The sequence below is a fragment of the Melospiza georgiana genome, chromosome 1, assembly GCF_028018845.1.
Source record: "Melospiza georgiana isolate bMelGeo1 chromosome 1, bMelGeo1.pri, whole genome shotgun sequence".
Lineage (NCBI taxonomy): Eukaryota > Metazoa > Chordata > Aves > Passeriformes > Passerellidae > Melospiza > Melospiza georgiana.
In genome coordinates this window covers 94,751,863-94,776,233 of record NC_080430.1, presented here as the reverse complement: position 1 = coordinate 94,776,233, position 24,371 = coordinate 94,751,863, and the positions used below count along the sequence as shown (strand labels likewise).

The window sequence follows — 24,371 nt, the reverse complement described above, 5'->3', positions numbered from 1 at the left end:
AGTGATTTTTTCCCCCTTGTGTATCTAGTCAGAATTCTGCAAATTATGTCTGTTGTTCTCCTTTATCTATGTACCTCCAAGGAGATGCTGCACCTTCTTCATATCCCTCATTGTTAAAACCCTACCATTAGGCTATAAGTAGCTAAAAAGGTGTTGTTAGCTTATAAAATCAGAGTATTGTAGGGACACTTCTCTGATATCCGAGGAATTTTACCTTCTAACTTTATTTAGGTATGTGTCTAGTGAATCTCTAATAACATAAGCAATCACTTTTCCTCAGAAATAAATACTAACACTTCTCAAGAACTTCTAGAGCTCTCTTTAGAATAGACATTAATTATTGCATGGTCTTTATCTGTCTTTCAGAGGTAGAGAAGAGTACTCATGAGTGTGTAACATAGGGAAGAATCACTTCCTTTAACTTATCAATCTTCTACTACCCAAATTTACTATAGCTAGGAAAAGGCTGGGAAGTGATTGACCCAGAAGTTTTATAGCCCACATCAAAAAGAAGTTTACAGGTGAGTTATATAATATTTTCCATGTGTCATCCTTTTCCAGGATTAGGCTGCATGTGCCTCATTTGGATTTTTATTATCATTTTCGTCTACCAAAAGCAAGGTATCATTATCCCTGCACTATAGATGAAGCAAATCACAAAGTTGCACTGGTGGCTTTTTGGGGGCAGAAAATTATAGTTTTGGAAGTTTTAATTTTGTGTGCTATGAAAAAGAGAACTAAACACATTTAACATATATATGCACTGCATACTCATATCGGCTGAAATTCTACAGAATTTCCAGCTAGAAATCCAGATAAAAGCCTTTGAATAAGTAAGACTAAGTTTAGGCCTTAAATGGAGTTAGGTGGCAAATATCTTATTAATGTCCATTTTGCATATCCAAATTTCAGCCTACGCTCTGAGGAGCTCCCTCTGACTGGATCATACACAACAGGGGCACCTCTGCTTTTGACCTTAACATTATGTTGGAGAGCACAGTCACTCTTGACATTGTAGTTTATGGCAGGACTCTACTCCATAGTCCAAACATATAAAATGAGACCCTACTCAAAGCAGACTCTGCAAAAGAGGGAGTAGTCCTGTCTTGAATGCTCAAGCTGAGAGCCTTCACCCAGATCAGGACTCCGCCCTTCAAGAGCAGCACCAGAGGAGCCAGGAGCAGAAATATCACTTAAACATGGAGTTATATCCAATTTGTTCTCTGCCTTCAAGGAAGTCTTCATTATTACACTGGGCTTCCCACTGATTCTTTTATTTCTTATCCTGACCTCCCACATGCCTTTGGCAGACTGAAATGGATGCTTAGGCATCATTCTTAAGGCTCTAAGGACAGTGGTACTTGAAAGATGCCCTGGGGTAGCCAATGCTAATGTTCTGAGCAAAATAATAATTTTATTCCAAAAACATTTAATATAAGTCATTATTCCTGCACTGCAGATGCTTTCCTTTTGTGTAAATGTCTTACTTTACAAAACATGGAAAGTTACTTCAGCTAACAAATGTCAGCAGCAGGGTCTTTGATTTTTTTGAGCCTTAAGGTGGAGGTGAAGATGAATCGTTCCTTTATATATTATTCTTTAAAACAAAATGCATACGTAAGTGAAAAATCTGAATCATCTGCCAAGTTAGAGTTCTATTTTACCTTGAGGTTGCAGTCTTCCAATGCACAGCTACACCAACAAAACCTCAGAGTACAGGAATACAGACTATTCTAGCCTCTGGGAAGGAAAAGAGTCTCAATCAGTTCATACAGTCTTCAAGATGTATAGATTCGAGGGAAAATTTTAAGTGTTTCTGAAATCTAGGAAGCAGGTCCACAAAAAAAACAGACCAAGTAGACAAAGCACTAATAGGTTATATCCCTCTCTTAAAGGAATATAAGATGATATGTTTTTCTGGAAAAAATTAGTTGAAAACAAAAATGAAATATGAAGCAATGGAATTCATGGTCAAAGTCCTATTATTAACAACACCAAGTTCTCACTGCTATTCAAATATAATAACAATTGGTGCCTTAATAAAGCCATTTCAAGACACACAATCTGCAAACATGAAGTAAGTCTATGTAAGTATGGGCACCTTTTCTAGTCCACAGATCCCACATGGATAAGATCAGTGTGTGCTCCAGGGAAAGTGCTGAGCAGTTCAGAAGGCTCAGGTCCCTTGGGGCAGCTGCTTCCTCAGTCAGGGAATCTGATCCAACAGATCCTAGGGCAGGCTGGTGGGTCCAGTCCTCAGAGAAGCTGCTGGCAGAGGAAGGAGGAGGAGGAAGGAGAGTCTGTGGTGCCTACCATCTCTACTCCAAGCCAGAGGACATTAATTCCTTGATGGTATTGCTTATGTGACTTGCCAGATCTCTTCCTGATGTCCCAGACTACAGCTTCTGCATCCAGGGAGTGCACTCCAACGTTGTGTGTCTGTGGTCAGCATGGCAGGGTCCAAGGAACAGAAACAAAGTCCTGTTTTCAGATATGAAAGGGCAAGTCTTGTCAGAAGACAGAAGTTGAGCACAGAGAGCTTAAAATATTTGGATTTCTCCCTGCCTGTAAGTTGAAGGGAATATTATTTTCCTGTTTCCAGGAGATTTCTGAGGCCATGTAGTATGCTACTCAGGCATAATGTTAAGAAGTATAGTATAAGCATTTAATACAAAGAGGTTTCAAACACTAATACAAGTGAGTACCTATGTAAGCATGAGTGCTGGCAATGCTTTTAAGGTGCTTTGAAAAGCCATTAATGACAGAATGGTCAATCTATTACATACATGAGGGCTCTGAAGACCAGATGGCCTGATTTACTTCTCAGTTCCAGCTGCAAGATGCATGGACAGGTTTCAGACCACGCTTAAAAGGACTGAGAGCCTTCCTTGGAAGAGCAATGAGTGGCTGCTTCTTTTAGATTCTTCTAGGCCTTAACAGTCTGCTTCGATTAAGAGAAACCTCTTATTTTTCTGTTTATTGAAAAGTTTTTGCATCTGGAGGATGTTTGGATCTGGCATTAATCTTCTGGTTTGAGAATGGAGGCTACAAATAAATGTAATACAGCATCTGAGATGTTGTAAAGGGTAAAGCAGCATGAGTAAGGATGAAGTGCAGTAAGAAAAGCACACAGTGAAAGTCCTCTCTGGAAAGATCACAGAGCACATTTTCTTGGCAGCCACACCTAAGGAGAAGTAGAAGAAAGCAATCAGCACTACTCAACATGGATTTGCCAAGGGCATGCTGTCTGTGGCCAGCCTGACTGCTCCCTGTGTCAAAATGCCTGGTATCCCAAGTGCCAAGAAGTTTTTGTGACAGAAAGAAAATAAAATCTGTCAAAAAACACCCAGCTGTTTGTAAAGAAGGTTGCGACTGTAAACAAAATAAAAAACTCACTAATCTCTACAGTATTTATGGAAACATATATGTCCAGTGATAAATGCCTTGAAGAAACAGTGCCTTCAGCAATTAGGTAACTTTCCTCATAACAGAGTAACCTGAAATCTTCTGAGCATCACCATGTATGACAACATGATGCAAGCCTTCTGGAAAGGTTCATCAAACAGAGCTAAATCCTTGTGGCTAGTTCTTAAATGGGAAAGAAAGTGCTTTCCTATTTATAATGTTAAAGCTTCTGGGCAAGACACAGTGAAAGACTTAAATTAAATGTCAAATCATGAGGTACTAACAATAAATAATGAAGAGATTTCTGTTGCTTGTGGTGGCTGCAGAGAAGACACTGGATAAACTATTTACTGCTGGTAAGTTGAACGGTCCTAGATGGATCATTCTGTCCTAGATGGATGAGTGAGCAGACTGGCACAAGGCTGTGCTGCCCACATCTCGGGGCTTTTATGGTCCCAGGCCTTGTCTGTACTTTAAAGTAGCTGAAAGTGTGCCAGAATTTCAAGAGCAAATCTATTTTTTTTCCCCTTTACATAATACAGACCCACCTGGTGCATTCACTGCCCCTACTTGTCTGCACTGTGTGATGATGAGAGGGGCTCCCAGTATGACACACTGTACTGTGGTTCATCTCTATCATTCAGGCAGACATTATTCTGGAAAAAACTAAAGGCCACCGGACTGGATTAGTTGAAAGAGGTCACAGTATCCTCCAGTGCAGTATGTGACTGTGAGGGGGAAAAAGCTGGAAATTTCCCTGTTTGCACTTGGACACCATGATCTAGTTGTACATACATCTGTCTCTTTCTTACCATTATTTTTCCTTTGTGCCAAGGTCCATGCTTGTTGGTTTGTTCTGTTAAGACACTGGTGTGCCAGTAGAACACTGAGGTTGCTTCTTGGGCTCCAGAATCTGCACAGAACGCCCAGTGCTGATGACAGAGCATTGAGTAACTCTTTTTCCCCCTAGCAGAGTCATATTTAGGAAGGTGTCTCTGTGAAAAAGCCAGGAAAGTTCAGGTTAAATATCAGCAGCTATTCTAAGTAAATGGGAGAATTGGACACGCCTTCAGAGTGCCAGTGAAGCTGCTGAGAGGAGTTGGTGCCATTGGAAAAAGCAGAATAAATGTATAGCATTTGCTGGCTCCTCTTTGGTACAGAGGAATAGGACTTGAAATCTTATTTGTTCCGCAAGATTTTGACACTTGTCAGTTCCTGCCATGGTTATGTCACAACTCATGTGAAAGTGAGTTTCATCAGCTTAAATGAGATGTCGTTTGAAAGTCTATGGATAACTTTCTGGCTGTAGGCCCACCCCCATCCATTTCTCCTGCTCTTTTCCTCTGTAGGGGTTGAAATATTCTTTGCAATTAGCAAAGGGAGTCTGTTAGGGAAGGAATACAAACATTTCAAAGTTGAAAAACCAGTTTTATCCTTCTTATGCCTGTCCACCAATACCAGCGCCAAGCACAGTAAAATGGCCAATTTGAGTATTATGGGGAGGTGAGAGTTTGAAATGTAAACTCAGTTACTTTGCTCACCCTGTAAAGGCCTGGAGTGAGCGTGGTGTAGCCTGTCATTTTACAGGAGCATTGGGAATCAATTGCTTGGCCCTTTCATGCATCAGTGTTTAACAGCACAGTTCTAAGGCGGATTTTGAGCCCAGAATCACTATGGTGAAGAAAAGATGTAGAGTCCTGTGGAAAGGAAAAACATGAAACCTACTGTTGGAACTGATCAGACTTAGATCTTGCCTTAGTTTTGTTCATTTAATGCTCTTAAGGTTTTTTTTAACTTGCTGACGCTACAGCCTTTGTTATTTGTTTTAATCAACTTTCTATTGCCATTGTAAATGACCTTGATCTTTGCCTGAGTGAGAGAATCTGATATAAAAGGATTCTTAAAGGAGAAAGGCAAAACCTAGATGAATCCTGCAGGCGAGAGAGAGGAGATTTGAATTAAGCTGTAAAAGGAGTTGATCTTCTTGCCTGTTTATCATCTGCTTATTATCCAGAGGAGTTTCCATCCAAGCAGCTGCAATATTGCAGTGACTGAATACAGGCATGTGAGCACCAGGGATCTTTTTTTCCAAATTCATATCGTTGTCATTGGAAGACGTGTCACAGAACACAGTGAATTGCAGATTTAATCTTTCTTTCACTCTTCTGTAGGGCTTTCACAGGCTCATAAGAGAACAGCATCTCAATGCCACAGACAATTACACAAAGCATTAATCACAACAGGCAGCAACTTCTGCTCCCTTCTTCTTGCACATGCTGACCACAAAGGCCATTCTAGGAAGAGACAGAGATGAGAACAGATTCCTGAGTATTTCATAATAGGAAGGTGTCTCTTGTATCACAATTAACAATCCAGAGGTGAAGGGATTAAGGAAACGAAACCCAGTAAAAGCAAACTTGCACTCCCTGTGCCCTTGTCCAAAGTACTGCACAAGGGGACAGGGAGTGGAGGACACAGCAAACACCAGGTATCAATGCATATATAACCTTTCTGGACTTGAGGTGTGGCTGCTTTCAGCGCAGTAACAGCTTGGATTTACAGCAGTTTTTCCTCTCTTCTGAACAACTCTTCTGCAAGCCCAAAGCAATTACAGAATTTTAAGTGCCCCTACTCACTGCAGAGAATATTGCAAATTTAATTCTGATTGATATCTACTTCAGCCTCTAGAAATGTCTCACTAACAACCCCATAACCCCAAGTTCTAGGATCTGACTTCCCTTTAAGAATATATAGGCAGAAGCAATCTTACTGTGCCACAGTACCCTCCATTTTTATCCCCATGGAGAACAGCCTGGACTGGACCTCTCACTCTAAAGGTCAGCTCTCCACAGTGGCTTCATGTATACAGAAAGTACTTCAAGACTTGAGCATCCCAGATTATTTATGAAAGGTAACAGGAATGCAAGATGGGGAATTTTACCCTCCCACCTATCATGAACTTACATATAGATTTAGAGATTAAAAATTCATAGATGAAGATTTTATTCACAGTAAATCACAAATTGGTATCTTAAGTTAAAAGTGCCAAATTCTTGTCTTGAATTCCCACTAAAGTGTTAAAGAATACTTCTATGCAGAAAGCTAAATGCTGCTGGAAAAGGTGACAAAGCACCCTCTCCTTTAAGTATTATTAAATCAGACACTGGTACTGGATGAATAGAATATCCCTTCTTGGCAGAACTCTCTTAGTATATTGCTTTTTATGTCAATGCATACATTTTTCCTCAGACAGGAACTGTTTCAGAAAGAGAGTTGTCTCTTTTAATGTCTTTCAAGCACTCTGTGTGGTATATGGGTGGTCTCTTGGTTATTTTTTTTCGTGGTTTGCTATTCTGCCAAAGAACAGAAGAGGTCCAAATATGGATCAAGAATCAGATTAGATTTATGTTCTGTTTTCAGCAGGATCTGTCTGAAAGCAAATGCTTATGTCTAGTATTATTTGTGTGCTAGTATAGTTTCCAGCTCCTAATCACAAGTATTGATGGACTTTCTAAGCAATTACTGTATTTGGACCATCACTTTTGTTGTTTGCATGTTATAATCCACACTGAATTGTGCTGGTGTATATGCATTGTTTCTATTAAACCAACAAAACCAACAGCTCCACAGCCAGTGCATCCACCCAGGTGATAGCCATTTACCTAGAAAGGAGCAAAGGCTACTTTCTGGTCTCGTTTCTGCTAAGTTCTGAGCTGGACAACAGCTAACTCCCACATCTCCAGGTCTGCCCTGCTCACCTTGCCTGTGGGATGGCCACTTCATGGCATACAGCTCCTGGCTCCCTGCTCCTTAGTGACCAAATGGTCCTTCGTGCTCCCTGGGCACTCTATGCTGATTACTGCAACCAGACACGTGGGAGATGGGAGAGAAACGGAGACACCTGGGAATGGAGGTTGCCCTGGATTTCTCCCTGACCTATTTGAATGATTTTTGAATGATGTCCCTGACCTATTTGAATGATGTTTCCTTTATCAGCACCAACAAGGTTTCCTTCTCCTTGACCACTGCTGAGGCCCCACTTCATTCAGTGGGGGCACTTCATCTTCTGCACTGCTCTTGTAGGAACTCTGGACCTCTCTCACCTTGGTGGGGCATCAAATGACCTAGACTCATCACTAGGTCCCACCAAGATGTCCTTTGTCATGTTAGGCTTCTTGACTTTCATTTTTCAAGAAAACAGGTATTAAAAGGGGGATGAAGGAGGGAAATGCTCTGTCTCTTGCCAGGTGCTAAAAGAGGGGTGCCAGTGGGAGACAGGTTCCAGCTAGGTTTCCTGCTTCCACAGTTCTCTGTCCTCTTTTCCTGTGCTCCTGCAGGAGGGGGTGGTCAGGATCTCTTCCTGCAATCAATCCTTACGAGGTTTGTACTGCGCACAGCACCTCGTTCAGCTGTAGGTTTGTTTACAGGGCTAATCCTAGGCCAGGTTTTAAAAGAGTGAATCAGAGAGGATTTTTATCTTTCCCAAAGCTGGCTATAAAGCACAGGAGTTCTGTGCATAATTGTGAGGGGGAAAGTTCATTAAGTCAAAATATGTGTGTGTGCCTGTAAAGTAGGTTGCTTGAAGAACAATTTCTCTAAGACTGATTATCTTACATATAGGTTTTTAAACTGAGCAACTTTTGGTCCCCTTCTCCATGTAAAACCACTCCAAATGATTTCTACTTTCATTTTGTCAGTCATTACACTTTTTCTCTCTTTCAGTGCAGAAAAATTTGAGTCATAAAGGTACTATACTGTTGATAGATCTGTCTCAGAGTTCATGAGGTGAAACTTGTTGGTTTCCTCATATGACTAACAGTGCAAAAATGTGGGCCTAACTCAATTAATCTTGGGCATAGAATAATGGGCACTAAAGAACTGCACACCCATAAATCAATAGAGACCAGCCCCTAATTTATTTCTTTTTGGGTCACACATTCTACTTTCACCATAAAAGCAGATAAAGATAACTATAATTAAAATGCCTTTCCTTCTCTACTGTTTGTGTTAACATTCATGTTATTGAATATACCCCTTCCTTAATACTATATTTTTTCAGTATTCTGCAGTTATTGTTTCATTATAAATACCCCTGTGATACTAACTGTATAATAAATTACAATTCAAAATAAAATATCAGCCATTTCATCCATGAGAGAGAATAAAGCCATAATAAAAAATAATAAAGTTTACCAATATGATAATGCAGCATGAGGTTTTTATAGACTCCATGCAAATGTTAAAATCTATAAATTTTTTATATTGTGTAAAATTGTAAAAAATAGCAATGAGGGGGGAGGGGGAAGGAAAAAAGCAGCAGTGTCAGGTTGGCTTAATCACAAAATTTTCAGATTTCTTTTTAGAGTCTGAAAAAGAGTGCATAAAAATATGCATAATAAATTATTTTTTGTGGCCTTATTGACTAGATTAAAGGTTATTGAAGAAGGACAACTCTGTCTGCACATTTCAACCCACAGCATTAAGAAGGTAAGTGAAGAAACTCTAAAGCCTAATCACCTCTCTCCTTGCCTCTCTTTGCTTACACCTTATACCCTGCACATACTCTGCCCTTATTTTTCCAATTATGCTTTAAACAACTTTATTTGGCTTCTTTTTATTTATTTGGGGTGTAAGAGAAGGTATCAGGATATGGAAATTTGGGGAGAGGGAGAGGGAGAGGGAGAGGGAGAGGAGATCCTCCTTGCTGCCATTTTCTTTTTGTTGCATCATCCTTCACACCACACCGCTGGGATATGAATTTAAAACTTTCATTTTCTTGTAGACTAATGATAACTTGTTTAATAATACTAGACCAATATTTAATATTTCTTGTGACAGCAGATTGCATAAGGTATATTTGATATAAGGCATAAGGTAATTTGATTTAAAGAAAACTCTCATAAATAATTTATTTATTTAAATAATGAAGAAGAGCGGAAAAAGTATGGATTTCTGAAACAGATTCAAAACAGGTACAAAAAATTACTGTTTAAAAACCTGTCTTTTTGGAAACTCAACACTGGTCAGCCTTGTTTTCTCATATTATGTTGGTCTACAGACAGCACAACAAAATGTACTTGATATACCCTAGAACACATTGACTTGTAAAATATGGGAGTACTTACTGTCCTCTCATGATGAAGCTGCTTCCATTTAATTGACAGGAAGTTTGTCACTGACAAAAAACATCCTGGATTCTATGTGATAATCAAGATTCTTGTTGGATTTCCAAAAAGGAGGAGAGGAAGTAGAGAGGAAACAAAGCTATGCTGTGATAAAATAAGGAACTGAGTACGTGCACTTCTGAAATCATAAGTCTCTTTCTTTTGTAAACCTAATACTTTGTTTTCATGTATGGGTCTTTAAAACAGTAGGGAAAGGCCAGGTTGGATGGAGCTTCAAACAACCAGCTTTGGTTTGGTGGTGGGTGACTCTGCCCATGGCAGAGTAGTTGGAGCAAGATGATATTTAATATCTCTTCCAACCCTAGCCACTCCATGATTCCATGACCCTTTGAGATTAAATGAACAGATGCTCAAGAGAAAAGAAAAATACCCTCCCAGGATCACCGAATAGTCTGAGTTGGAAGGGATCCACACATATTGTTGAGTCTGACTCCTCAGTGAATGGCCCATGCAGGGCTCAAACCCACCACTTTGGCATTATTAGAACCCTGCTTTAGCCAACTGAGCCAGCCTCAGGGCTCATGAGACCATAAAAACACAAGTCACAGCAGAATCTGAAAACATTTAACAACAATCACAGATTTAATTTCTTGATCTGACACTCTACCTCCACTGCCAGTATTCCACATTTTTGGTCAAAAAAATGGATGGGTCTTTCTGACCCTTCAGAGGAGCCTGCCATTTTAAGGTGGCTTCAACCTATCTGGGATCAACATGCCAGTAGTCAGGGTCCACCAGGTATGCCAGGATCTCCACCCTGTGCTGTTGAAAAGAACTGATTCCTGGGGTTTGACATGGAGTCACCACTGCTGGAAGTGATTTAGGATATCCCTGTCCTAGCCTGTGTGCCTGTTGAGTGCTGGAAAACCTGAAGATGCTGAGAATATCACTACACAGTTATCAAGCAGACTATGCAGCACATGATGTGCAGAACCATGGAAGGTGGTCAGAGCACAGGAGAGACCAAACAGTACCACAGGATGCTCATAGTGTCTGTATCTGGTTCAGAAAGAACTTTTCTGCTCATTCCCTTATGCCGTTCATTCCCTAGCATGCAGGAAGTGCAGCACTTTGTAGAGTTTGCCAGCTTCTTCTGATGAATCAAAACAGGCTTTTCCAGGGTCATGGCTCTTCTACTGGTACCTGCTTGGAAGGGATCTCACTTCCCATGGGCATGAGAAGCACACAAAGCTCCTGAGGAACAGAAAGTCAGTCACCACATCCTGCCTTACTGTCCTGCTGAAGTCTTGGCTGGCATTTCGCTATGGAAGCAGATGTCTGGGCCATAGGGGCTGTACTGTCCCGCAATCAAACTCATGCCCCATGTCTTTTTCTTTAGACAGATCACTCCCACAAATAGGAATTTCACATCTGATACAAACAGGACCTGGCAATGCCAGCTGCCTCTGAGGAGTGGTAGCGCACTCTTGAGGCAACACAAGAACCAAGAGTGGTGCTTCTGTTCTGGCCTACCCCCAGAACACAACTGATAGACTGGCCCAAGCTCTGGGGTAGGCCAGCACTAACCATCTCATTTTGAGGGTCACAGACAGATATAAACTTTAAAGGGGCTTGCTTTTCACACCCAGTTTCCAGAGTCAACTGATTTGTGTATTTGTTGTTTATTATTACTTCCCCTGTTGGAGCTCCAGTGCTCCAGTGCTTGGCCACTGAATTGCGCTCCCTCCAAAAACTGTTTAAATGAACTAAATCACCTGATTTTGGACCCCATGGTCATTGCCTTCCACACAGTCACAATCCACATTGCTCTGGGATATTACTACTGCTGATCACCTGATGTCCCTTGGGATATATGGTACCTGGATAGCTGTAAAGATTAGCCATATCTAACTAATAAATCCTAATATTGTTGTGCAGTCCCCACTGAGTGGTTCTGGAAGACCATAAAACCACAGAAACATTTGGGTTGGAAGGGGCTTTTAAAGACTGTGTGATCCAATCCTCCTTCAATGGACAGGGATATCTCTTATCTCAGGTTTCTGAAGATGGAAAGCAAGAGATCTTGAAGCAGCCTGCAGTGCTCTGCCACACTCCTACACATTGACCACAGGCTCCTGCAGGAGTCTGAGCCTGATCTGGAGCTGATGAGGAGCTGAAGGCCAGGCTCCATGCAGGCAGCCTCAAGAGTGAGGTGGTCCAACCTACCTGCCGTGAAGCAGCAGGACTGGGGCTGCTCTGCAAGGCATGGCAGTGAAAAGTCAGGGGAGATCACACCACGGGGCAGTGACCTCACCAACCAGGGCACAGTACCCAAGGGGGGCAGCCTGGTGACAGTAGCAGCTGCTGACAGTCACAGCAATCACCAGGAAAATCTGAGATGGCAGATCAAGTCCAAGTGGAATCCATGAAATTCAGTGAACAGAAGCTGCAGGATATAGGACTAGGCACATGCCTGCCAGCAACACAGCTCAGGAAAGGGCTGGAGGCCAAGGCTGGAGCAGAAACAGAGCTACCCCCGCAGCTATGCTGGCAAGCGTGCACCAGTGTGTCTCTTAAGGCTCCAGGTTAACCCCAGCACAGCTGAGAGAGGAGAATGCAACACAGACTAAGCAAGCACAGGAATTGGCCCCATCTACCTTGTACCTTTTAAATGCGACTTAAAATTGAGGGCAAACATGTCTCAAGGGTGTTTATCTGACTACAGATAGTCTTCACTGTCTCTTCTGGTCCTTCAGTCATCCATTGCCACACCCATGATGAAAAACTTGCACGAAGATTTAGGAAAGCTTTTAAAGTTGGGAATGGAGTAGAAATGAAGGAACAGGCTTGCAAGAATATAGACTTAGGCTTGCCTAAATTCTGACTGAATAGATATGTAGGAAACAGGGCCTGTGAGGCCATCCGCTCTCACTCCATAAGAAACAAAATTTAGAGTATTCCAACTTCTTGATTAAAGACAAAGACAGACTTTGATTTTTGCTTGTTTTACTTCAAATAAAAGCCTTATAAGTATACTGAGACGTGGGTTTTGGTCCTAAGCAACAAAAAGAATGGTCTCTCTGCTGTTGTGGTGTGCTGTATTGTCCCATTTTGGCCTTCCAGGTCACTTTCCCAGGTGTGCCTATACGTCTATCCCTTCCCCCTTGCCCCCATGCTGAGTGAGTCCTGTCAATCAGGCTAAACGTTCCAGCAAGGCGTCGTGTGGTTGGTCAAGTTCAAAGGATGCCACTCAGGCCCAGGGGTCATTGGCCTGTCTGGGTGTCATCTTCCCCTGAGACCCTGCCCCTCTCACCTGGTTGGTGGCTCACCTGTACCTCCCCTCCCCCTGTCCCTGAGCTTAAAAAGGTGATCAGACCATGCGGTCCCTGGTTCGGTTGGAGCAGCTCCTCACGTTCAGACCTCTGTAACCATGGAATAAACCTCTGGACATTAAACCCTCCAGCAGAATCCTCTCCTTTTTCTCTTCACCATCGCCTGAAGCTATCCTCTTGAGGTAAACGGGGTCCTAACAAGCCTGGACTTGTTCAGTGCCCAGCTGCAACCACCAGCAAGCCGAGGTATCTCTGCGGTGAAACACCGCAGTTGCTGCCTTTGGCCCAGCAGCGAGGGTCAGACTGGCCCAGGCACAATCTAACTGGTAATATTGGGAGCCTTTTTTCCAATACTCTGCTGTGAAGTACTAATGTAGAAATGCCTGAAACTACATTAAGTAGAAATTGCAGAATTCAGACCACAAATTACATTTCATACCACGCTGCAAATTGTATTTTGTAGTTAACACTGGATTTCACTGGATGTACTTTCACACTTAAAAGTTCAATTGTATGGATTATTATAAGTGTTATAACAAATAGAACCATCAACTAATAAGGATGCGCTAAAAGAGAGGTAGATGAACAAAAAATATATTTCTTTCCCCATACTGGCTTGGGAAAAAAAAATCACAGTACTGTCCTGTCTACACTCATTGCATTAGGAAAACATAAAGTTGCCACTAAATTAGGCAAAATAAAATGTCTTTATTGCCTGGTCCAGATTAAGACCTTTTTTAAAAGTGTGCTGTCATTTAGAATGAAATGTTAAATATAGAGAAAAACATTTAATTATCTACAAACCTACAGAAATTCCCACAGTAAAATTACCTCCTCAAGCACTGCAGGTGACGAACAAACATAGCTTTCAGCACTAACCTTTTTGCCTGAGGTAGTGTGATATCCTTGGTGTTATTCCAGCCTCACTTCCTCCTGCTCACACACCTGTATGCTTTTCTGACACCCAGTGTGACTACACAACGCAACTGGACAAGCACAATTATGCTCAGTCATTTAAAAACCATACCATTCATACTCCTAACACTGCTGGGGTTTTCAAACATGCAGTTAGTTGGACTGCGCACTTCTCTCCATACTTCAGCTAAGACAGCCCTTTCTTACTTACAAATTACTGATGACCATTTTAAATACATAAAAATAAGGCTGTGTGTGTCTTATCTGGACAAATCCAAATTTTGTAAGTTGAATCAGCCATTCCATATAGTAGTAAATAAAAATGCAGTCATTTTCCTGCAGTAACTTACTGCCATTCAACTTTGCATTTTGCCAAGGCACAGTACACAAACAAACTCCTGCAATGGCAGAGTAGTCTACCACATGAAAATTTTAACCTTCTAATGACACAGTGGGACATGTTTTGCTCCTTCTATGTGTCAAGTGACATAAGGCAGCACAAGAAGCAAAACAAGGACATTCAGATATCCCTAATTCTTCATTAGTCACAATGAATACTGGGCTCCTACACAAATGAGAGACACAACGTTGTAAACTATTAAATAGGAATAGAATTTTATTCTGTTAGTCTGCATATGTATTGGTACAGCTGTTCTGAGAAAGCTTCTGAAGAAAATTTTTCCATAACTCTCACTCTCCCAGCTGCTCCCATTGTGTCCTTTAAGAGGGGATCTCTCACAATTTTTTCCATGGCATCAGCGAATTGCATTGGCAGAGGATCACACAAAAATCCTGTAACGTTATGTGAGATTGATTCTAAAGGACCACCTGAATTAACTGCTATAACTGGACATCTCATATACATTGCCTCCAAAGGGACAATGCCAAAATGTTCATTGCTTGGTGTATAAAGCACACACACAGAGTTACTAAAAAGAGAGATTTTCTGTTCATCTGAGAATGATCTCAGAAAAGTCACATGGTCATTAACATCAAGTTTGGCTGCGAGTCTCCTCAGCTCTTCATAGTGCTCCACGTTTTCCAGAACTCGCTTATCATAACCACCTGCCATAACCAGGTGAACTTCATCCCACTCATGGGAATCAAGTCTCCCTTGAAGTTCGTGCAAAGCTTTGAGAGCCAATGCCAGATTCTTTTTCCTCTCATACCTATTAATGGAAAGAAACAAGAACTTCTTCTTTTTCGGTATCAGATCAGCTATGTCTGCAGGAACAATTTCTTCAAAGCTCCTGATGTTGAGCGATGGGTAGAGGACATCTGGTTTTATGTGTGACAGGGACTTAAATGTGTCTTTGAAGACTCTGGCAGTGAACTTGCTGTTCACAACGATGCAGTCTGCCATGCCAGTGGTGTACTCCTCCAGCCAGTCGAGCGGCAGTCGGTAGAGGCGCTTCAGGAAGGATTCCCTCTTGGTCAGGAGCTGATCGGGAAAGTGGCAGTAAAACAAAACCTTCTTACGGGTTCTGGCCAGTCTAAGCACAGGAATGCAGGCAGACACCTAGTGCAACCAGAGAGATGGGACAAGAGGACAGGTTAATTGTTTGTGTCAGTGCCACCAGTGTGCACATGTGATTTCAAAGCCATGCTGAGAGCCGCTGCTTTGCAAGCCAAGTGCCTTCTCCCTCTCCCCCACACAAGCACATCAAGTTGTACTCCCTCGTCCAGGACCTCTTGTGGCCCTATAATTTCTCCCAGCTCCCCATCAAGCCCCAGGACTTCTCCAAGCACCTCCTTCTGCCACTACCAGGGGTGCTGGGAGCAGAGTCCAAGCAGCAGTGGCATCCTCTTCCTCCAGCTGCCCCAGAATGTAAGACTTAAATTGCAAAATGTGGAATAGGTCAAGATTATCTAAAGTCAGGACATTCTTTGATGTAAGATCTTTGTACACTTTCAAGCCTAATCAGCAAGAAAGAAGATCTCATCAATGGAACTGTCAGCAGCCAGCATCCCTTAGTCAACGACATTGTGGAACTAACAAGCCTTAAAGATGTAGTAAATCAAGATGTTGACTTCTGTCTACGTATACATTGCTAACTTTGCAAAATACTCAAGGTCGATGTATCCTATAGCTAAACTATGTTCATTTTAACACTAAAAACCACACCCACAGGTCAGAAAGACCCCTGCTCAGGTGAAGACCATTTCTCCAAGCAAATGTAGAAGTTAACTGGGGACATGTAACTTGCATAGAATCACAGAATCAGTTAGGTTGGAAAAGAGATCACTGAGTCCCAACGATGACCCAACATCACTGTGTCAACTAGACCATGGCATAAAGGGCCACATCCAGTCTTTCCTTAAATATATCCAAGGCCAGTGACTCCATCACCTCCTTGGGCAGTCCATTTCAATGCATAATCACCCTCTCTGAAGAAATTGTTCCTAATGTCCAAGCTAAGTGTCCCCTGGTGCAGCTTAAGACTATGTTCTTTCACCTTGTCACTAGCTGTCAGAGAGACCAATCCCCCCCTGGCCAGAACATTCTTTCAGGCAGTTATAGAGGATGATAAGGTCCTCCTGAGCCTTCTTTTCTCCCAGCTAAACATCCCATCTCCCTCAGCCACCTAAGACTTGAGCTCCAGACCCACCTCCACTGCCCTTTTCTGGAAACTATTAACCAATCATAGTATTATGAGGGGCCGCACTTTGAATGTTACTAACTCTGAATTTCTGTGTATAAAAGATGGCACAGAAAGCCTGATGGGGTGTTCTTAATTTGTGGAGCACCGTGGAGCAGCCAGGCTTGCACAGCTCTGAAATGAACAATCGATGTCTCTCCCTTGAGTGTGCCATTACTGGCTTGTTGCACACCCGATAATTAATTCAATTTTGTTGGGATTTGATACTCCAGGGTTCTGGAGCATGTCTCTTATGAGAGACTGCAGGAACTGGGCTAGTTAAGTCTAAAGAAGAGAAGCCTAGAAGACGATTAATTCATATAAACATCTCAAAGGTGGACCTCATTTTAAGAGGATGCTGCCAGTGATGCCCACTGGCAGGACGAGGAGCAGTGGCTCCTCATTAAACTAAAACACAAGAACTTCTACCTCCACATGAAGAACTTCTTTACTTTGAGGGTGGCAGAGCACTGGAAAAGGCCGCCCAAGGAAGTCGTGGAGTCTCCCTCTCTGGAGACATTCCAAACCTGCCGTAGCTGACCCTGCTTTGGCAGGGGGTTTGGAGTAGATGATCACGAGACGCCCCTTCCAACCCTAACAATTCGGTGATTTGGTGAAGAGCAGCCCCGACTGGAGCATCCCTGCCTCCAGTCGGGCCAGCGGCAAGGGCGCTCCCGTCCCCATGCCCATGTCCATGCCCATGTCCGTGCCGATGCCCGCACCTGGTCGCACACGAAGGCGTCGAAGGTCTCTCCGCTGAGCAGCAGCACGTAGAGCGCCACGAAGGCCATGCGCAGGGCGGCGCACAGGGCGTGCCCGCGGCCGCACAGGCTGCGCGGGAGCCAGCCGCCCGCCCGCCGCACCGCCAGCCCGCGCGTCTCCGCGAAGCAGCGCCCGGGGTCGTAGTGCGCCGTCCAGATCTGCACCCGGCAGCCCCGCGCCCGCAGCGCCAGCGCCGCGTCCACCACCAGCCGCTCCGCGCCGCCCAGGCCCAGGTCTGGGTGCAGGAACAGCACGGACGGGCCCGCTCCTCCCGCCTCCTCCGCCTCCTCCATGGCCGCTGCCGCGGGTCGCATGCGCAGCCCGGCAGTCCCGGTGGGACACGTCAGCCTTGCTTCCCTTCCTCCCGGGCCTTCCCGCCCGCCCCGCCCGCCGGGCGGCTTCGCTGCTGCCCGACGCGCCGTTCTCCACGGTCCGACTCTGGCCCGGTCGCTGCGCAAGGAGCGGGCGCGACCGAGGCGTCACTGGGCGCAGCGGCCTCGGAACGTATCCCTGTATCCATGGGTACAGGGACAAGGCGCTGCTGCTGCTCAGGCATTATCCGGGGAAGCCGCGAGGCCCCGGGATGCGCGGCGCGGGGCGGAGCCTGATGCGGACGGGGACGTGGCCGGAGCGGCTGTAGCGGAGCGTGTGTGAGACCGCCGAGCCCCAGCAGCGCCGCCGCCATGGTGAGGGGCTGCCCCAGGCGGGGCGCGGCTGAGGCGCCCCTGCCCCGCCGGCAGTGCCCGCCGCCTCTCACCCCCTCCCGCTTCTCTCCTCTCTCCGCAGCCCGGGCCCAACCCCAGCGCCACCAGCGTCGGCTCCTCCGGCCGCTCCCCCAGCAAGGCTGTGGCTCCCCGCGCCGCGGGATCCACCGTCCGGCAGAGGTGGGTGCCCGCCGCCCCTGCGGGGACAGCTCCTGTCCCGGTGCGCTCTGCTCGCCGGGCTGGTGCCCTCTCCGGCGGCGCAGCACAGGCTGATGCCAGTCCGGAGAAGGGCAGCGCTGCTGGGGAAGGGTCTGCGGCACCAGTGCTATGGGGAGGGGCTGAGGGAGCTGGGGGTGTTTAGCCTGGAGAAAGGGAGGCTCAGGGGTGACGTTATGGTTCTCTGCAACCACCTGAAAGGAGGGTGTAGCCAGGTGAGGGGCTGTGTCTTCTCCCGGGCAACTAGTGACAGGATAGGAGAGCACAACTCTTAAGCTGCGCCAGGGGATGTTTAGCTTGGACATCAGGAGGAAGGGGCGATTAAACATTGCAATGGGCTGCCGAGGGAGGTGGTATAAAATATAAATACCTACTGTGTCCCTGTAGGTATTTAAGGAAAGATTGGATGTGGCACTCGGTGCCATGATCTAGTTGACACGGTGGTGTTGGGTCATTGGTTGGACTTGATGGTCTTAGAGGTCTTTCCCAACCTGATCGATTCTGTGAAGTGTATTGTTTCTGCAGTCTCCTGGGCTGCTTGGTCCTAGGAGCTGGTGGAGTACTAACGTGTTGTTTGGTCTTTGTTTTCTTCTGTCACCCCTTAAAGGAAAAATGCCAGCTGTGGGACAAGGAGTGCAGGCCGTGCCACGTCCACAGGGACTGGTGGGATGTGGCGGTTCTACACTGAGGACTCGCCGGGGCTCAAAGTGTAAGTTGGGTGAATGGGTGGTGGCAGGCTTGAGGGCTGCAGAGTTCCCCTGTGTACACTGTCTTGCACTCTTTGAATTAATAATAATCTGTCAGTGTTCTGGGGTGCACGGGAAGACTTGCTGAGTTGATGGTTGGAATGCCATATTTAATCTGTGACCCTGGAGAAGGAGTTTCTAAAGTTATAGTGGTTTTAAAAAGGTAGGTAGGAGTTGTATTTTGTAATTGCCAAAGCTTACCCTATGTAGTCTTTGAAGGCTGCGAGCAATCACTTTGAAGTTGAGAAAGATCACTTGTCTCAATGAGTTAAAGCATCTGTGTGTATGTTTTCATTCTCTTTTAAGTAAAAATTTTGAGTTTTGTCTTATAATAGCTATGTTATGGTCCTGTGCACCCCTTGAAAATACAGTATCACTGATAAACCATATGCTCGCATCAGGTGTTTGTCTTGAAAAGCTGTAGATAAATTACTTTAGCTGAACTTGCCTAGCAAATAGCATGCCAATACCTTGTATATCTCCATTTTCACAAGGTCAATGTTCCAAGATTATGGTCAAATACCTAGTAATGTCCCTAACACTATAGAGAGAGCCTAAGTTTTTACTCTTTTGACCACTTTGAGCCATTCAGATGACTTTCCCAACAAAATTTGAAGCCTAATACTTGGGTAACAGAAGTGGAAGGCGTATTTGAGCTGATGAGTGCGTGCCAAGTTACATCCTGAGTGGAAATTTCTACTTATTGTAGAATTACAGTTCACGAGCTCTTGTTCTTACTGGGTTGAAAAGTCTTGAGATGCTCAGGACTGACCCTGTTTTGCTTTTTTTTCTCAAATCCATTAATATTTTCTTTTGGAGTTCTTCAAGAGGGCTGCTGCTAGCTGCACATTTGGGGAAGGGCATGGTTATAGGCCACTTAGTGATAGTTCTGGGAGTAATCCTTCCTTTGAAGTTGTTTTACATGTTTTCATTTTCGTATGTACTTGAAACTTTAGAAAACAAACTGTATCCAGCAAACCACCAAAGTTGTGCTGTTCTGCCTTGCTTACTCCATTCTGAGTCCAGAAAGGAGACAAGGCAAAGAAAAGACAATGAGCAGCAATAGTGTTCAAGAGCAAATCTATGCAGATAGGCTGGGGGCCTGTTTTATCTGTTGTTTGATTGACTGAAGTTCAATTTAAAAAATGAATTTCACCAAACAAAACAAACAAACAAACAAAAAAACCTAACAACAACCAAACAACCAGAAGGGCATTATGATTTTTTTAGTAGACTTGTGATACACTTTAACATTTTTGCTAAGTTTCCTTGTGAATAATTTGATTTCACTTTTGATGCTGAATGGCCACTCAGCTGTTCTCATCTTCAGTGCAAGCAGATCAGTAAACAGATTTTCCCATCTACTTATGTTGTGACACAGTGGTTCCAGATTTTAAGGTTTTGGAGTACTGGGAGTGGTTTTTTTGGAAGCTACTTTGGGTAACTGTATGGTCAGGTTTTTAATGAAAGAATCAAATCTATAAAAGTGAATTGGTTTTACAAAGCACCCCACACTAGATGTAACATTTTCTGAGCCATGGCATGGTAGCAACTTTCTTGCTTACAGCTTTTTAGGTATTTTTCTTCAATTTTTTTTCCATAGCAACCAATTGTTATCTCTGCTCTGTTTAGTAGGCTTTAAAGTGAGAATGGGCTATCAAGGATTTGTGATTGCCTCAGTGAGTGCTTCAGCTGAAGTTGTTTTTAGAAATGGTTGTGATCACTACTGCACAAAGCAATGGGAAAGCTTAGCCTGGTAGTGGTGGTGGGTGGGCTTTTTTGGTGTTTTTTCCCTACTGTTTAAAATGCAATATCTCTAAATTACTATGAAAAAATACATAAAACCATCTGAGAACAGGTTAATTCATACTAGCTGCAATGAAGGGAATTTCGCTCTAGATAAAAAAGTTTATATATTTTATATTGTGCGGAGTTAGACTGATGCTTTGGATATTTTTGTATCTATTCAATATCCAGAGTAATAAATCCATTGAATAGGCAAGTTGGTTTCCCTCAAGAAAGATTCTTTGTTTGCATTACAAGATACTTCAAGATGCGTATGCCTTAAAAAACAGCTGTTAGTGAAAGGGAGTTGTGGAGGATTTGGCAGAGAGGGGATATGATATTTTTCTCCTTAAAGCTTGGAGATTACATGCTTTGAAAAAGAAAACTAAACCCGAACTTTTTTGGTTTTTTGGGTCACTTGGTACCTGTGGTTCCTGTATCTTGTCTTGGGCTTTCCTGCTTAAGGAGATATAGGCAGCTTTCCTGTGGATAGAAAGTCAAATTGAGCTTGTGGTATGATATGCAGCCTTATGAAAGACATTCTGAGAATGCAGAGTACCAAATTTTTAGAGGTGTCTGAATCCATTTATTTATTTGTGGGGGCCTGAGAAGATGCAGGTGTGTGGAGGAGAATTGCAGGGTGTCAACAGGTTTTCTTTGGGACTGGAGGAAATGAGATATCTCTATCAGTATTGGAGAGTTGATTTTTCTCTAGGAGTCCAGTGTCATCTTCATGTTAAAAAACACTGAACACACAATCAGTCCCCACTGTTAATTTCCATGTAATTCTGTTCTGATTAATGGGGCTACTTTCTTACTGTGTGCCTTTGGCAGAGCAGCTTCTGTTCCTACTGCTGAAGGCTCAAATCAATTAAATAATAATTCAGATACAGTGTAAGGACTATAAATTATGATTTATTTTATGTAGGCTATAAACTTACATGTATATATATATATAAGTAAATAAATAAAACTACAAAATAAATATATTTATTTATATATATAAAATGCTAGGGTTTGAGAATTACATTCTGTTGCTTAGTGAAAGATACCTCTTGAAGGGGTTGCTCATGTAGTCACCATGTATGTGGACTTTGTTTATTTTGTTATTAGTTTATTTGCTAAATGCTTTATGTCTGTGTTCAGGATTCTCCATACCCAAATAAGTCTGAGTATGATAGATAATAACTGAGTTTTAAATCTCAGTGTAAGATTACGGTTGTGATCATTTCAAGTATGTGGATCATGATCTCATAGGAAAATATGTCAGTAAGCTCTTTGAATCCCTTTTCAGTTTCCTTTTTTTTTTAAATTTGTGTTCTGGTAGCATTTACATGCTTATAAACAGTACCCTGGAGGGAAACACAGGCTGGATAAGAGATTTCCCAATAGCATGTTGAAAATCAAAAATGAGATTGTGTGAAGTGAGTGCTATGAAGGAGTCTTGAGTGTGTGTATTCATGTAACTGTTGTTGCATCTTAGAACAGCATGAAACAGCTGATTGAAGCTATCAATGTGCACCCTAAGATTAAATTGTTTTTTTAAAAACATTACTATGCAATTTCTAAACAATATATGGAAGTAAGAAGGGAAAAAAATAATCATTTTAGGTAAAGATTTAATGGTGTAGCTTTGCCACTTTGTCTGTGTTTTTCAAGAAAGTCTCTGTCTCTCACCCACTGCTGCCATTGTTTTCAAATGATACAAAACCTCTAAAATAAAACAGCTAATTAGAATTTTTTTGCCAAAATTTTAGTAGCCGCTAGAGGACTCTGTTGTTTTTTTTATATAGGACTGCATCTTTGCTCAGTTGGCTATCTGAGTTGTAAACACAGAGGATACTTTTCCAGAGACTGTGGAAGCAGTGATGAATAATAATGAACATTTAATGGCTTTTTTTACAAGGGGCGGGGAGGGAGGGTTTGTTGTATTTTTTTTATGTAGCATTTAGGGTGTATAGAACTGTCTTTTAAAACAGTGGCAGCAGCAGCAGTTTTTGATAGAGGTGGCTATCTCATTTCTATGTGCCTTAAGGTATTTCTGTGGGAAGGGAAGAAGAGTTTTCTTGTACAATTTCATATGAACTGATGAGCTCACTTGGCTGATAATGGGCAAGACAGACTTCTTTTTTATGTTAATGCATTTTCTCTTTATTTTTAGTGGACCTGTTCCAGTTTTGGTCATGAGTCTTCTTTTTATTGCTTCTGTGTTTATGCTGCACATCTGGGGTAAATACACTCGTTCCTAGACTCAGCTGCCAACATAAAGCATACATCTTGGACCAAAACTATGGTGGATCCTGGTTGTTCTTGGAGAGAGACTGGGGAAGCTTCCTATCACCTGTTGAAGTCCTGTCAACTTTGGCTATAATACTTAATTAATTTCTCAGTTTGCTACTTGGGCAGCTTTAAAGCCTGTCATGGGTCATTTTATATTTGTATCTGTACACTTAGAATACAGGTATTGCAATAAAAGTTGTATATGGAAATAGAAACAGTCTTAACTGTATTTTTTCCTCTTCCAGTGTACCACCACTAACACATTTTACTAGTGGTTTTCATAAATAATCATATTTCTGAGTAAATGCTCTGTAACAGTTCAAACCAGATTCTTCCAAACTATAGATTGCTATTTAATTTTATGCTAGAAGATCTTTTTTTGTGGATGAAAGAGACAAAATTGGGTTGACAAATGTGAGAAGGTAACCAAGGTCCTTGTTGAAATAAAACTGAGGTACCAGTGCTGAGATGGACATGTTCTTCTTTTAACTCCAGAAGAATAGCTGGAGTTATTTAATTTATTTTCTAAATGCAAGTTAAACTTAGTGCTCATTATACATAAAAGTTATGTGTTTGTTTTTTTTGGAGCTGCACTTGAGGAACAACATGAACTGGTACCTAACTGATTTTAAAAAGAATGATTGCATGGCTGTCAAAGACATTTTTCACCCTCAGTCACATGGTGTGGTACTTGGGGCTGTCCTGGGCAGGGCCAGGAGTTGGACTTCCGTGGTCCTTGTGGGTCCTTTCCAACTTAGGACATTCTGTGATTGAGTGACTGCAGGTTCAGACTCTTTCGAGGAGAATTAAATTGAATGTGAGGCTGGAAAAGCAATGACTGCATTTCAAATAACAGGACATGCAAATAGGTTGAGATACAGCTAACTGTTTCTTCAGATAATTATTCCAGTTTACTTCTGGATGTTCAGTAGTTTCCTTTTGAACAGTCCCACAGCTCTTCCTTCTCTTTTTAAAGTTATCTGCATATTTGTGCATTAGCATTTCTCACTGCTAATATGATCTTGAAGTTGGATAGAATTATTTTAGCCTGCTGTTCATGTTGAGTCCTGGTCGAATATCAGCTTGTTATGGGAAAACAATAGTTGTGCAGCCTTGACAGAAGTTCTAACTGCATGTTGTGGAAGCAGCCTCTCTTATCACCTTCCTTAAAGCAATTCTTAAATCAGTATATTACTTCAGAAGAGACCAAACTGTTCAGAAGAAAAACAAGAATGAGGAATGTGGTCTCAGGGCTATAGAGGTACTTGTTTTGAGCTGTGCTAATGCCATAGCACCTAATGTAAATGTGGAGGGGAATATAGAAAACTTGGAGCAGAAACTGAAAGTTATAGAAAATGTAATAGTAGGAAGGTGTTTTTAGAGGTTTGGAAGTTGAGGAGCAGGGAATTTTGGGGACTCAAAGGCAGTGGTGTAGCAGAAGACTAAACTGTCTTCTAAAGTG

General features: G+C 42.8%; 2 protein-coding genes across 2 annotated transcripts; one reads left to right on the top strand and one right to left on the bottom strand.

The window, feature by feature from the left end:
- Positions 1–13,430: 13,430 nt before the first annotated feature.
- Positions 13,431–17,480, bottom strand: ALG2 (ALG2 alpha-1,3/1,6-mannosyltransferase). Its single transcript, XM_058031392.1, has 2 exons — positions 17,139–17,480; positions 13,431–15,296 (listed from the first exon to the last, which is right to left on the bottom strand). The coding sequence occupies exons 1-2, from the start codon at positions 17,469–17,471 to the stop codon at positions 14,394–14,396; spliced, it is 1,236 nt and encodes a 411-aa protein (XP_057887375.1). The 5' UTR covers positions 17,472–17,480; the 3' UTR covers positions 13,431–14,393.
- A 218-nt stretch (positions 17,481–17,698) lies between these two features.
- Positions 17,699–23,124, top strand: SEC61B (SEC61 translocon subunit beta). Its single transcript, XM_058039578.1, has 4 exons — positions 17,699–17,864; positions 17,965–18,062; positions 18,706–18,807; positions 22,791–23,124. The coding sequence occupies exons 1-4, from the start codon at positions 17,862–17,864 to the stop codon at positions 22,876–22,878; spliced, it is 291 nt and encodes a 96-aa protein (XP_057895561.1). The 5' UTR covers positions 17,699–17,861; the 3' UTR covers positions 22,879–23,124.
- Positions 23,125–24,371: the final 1,247 nt, after the last annotated feature.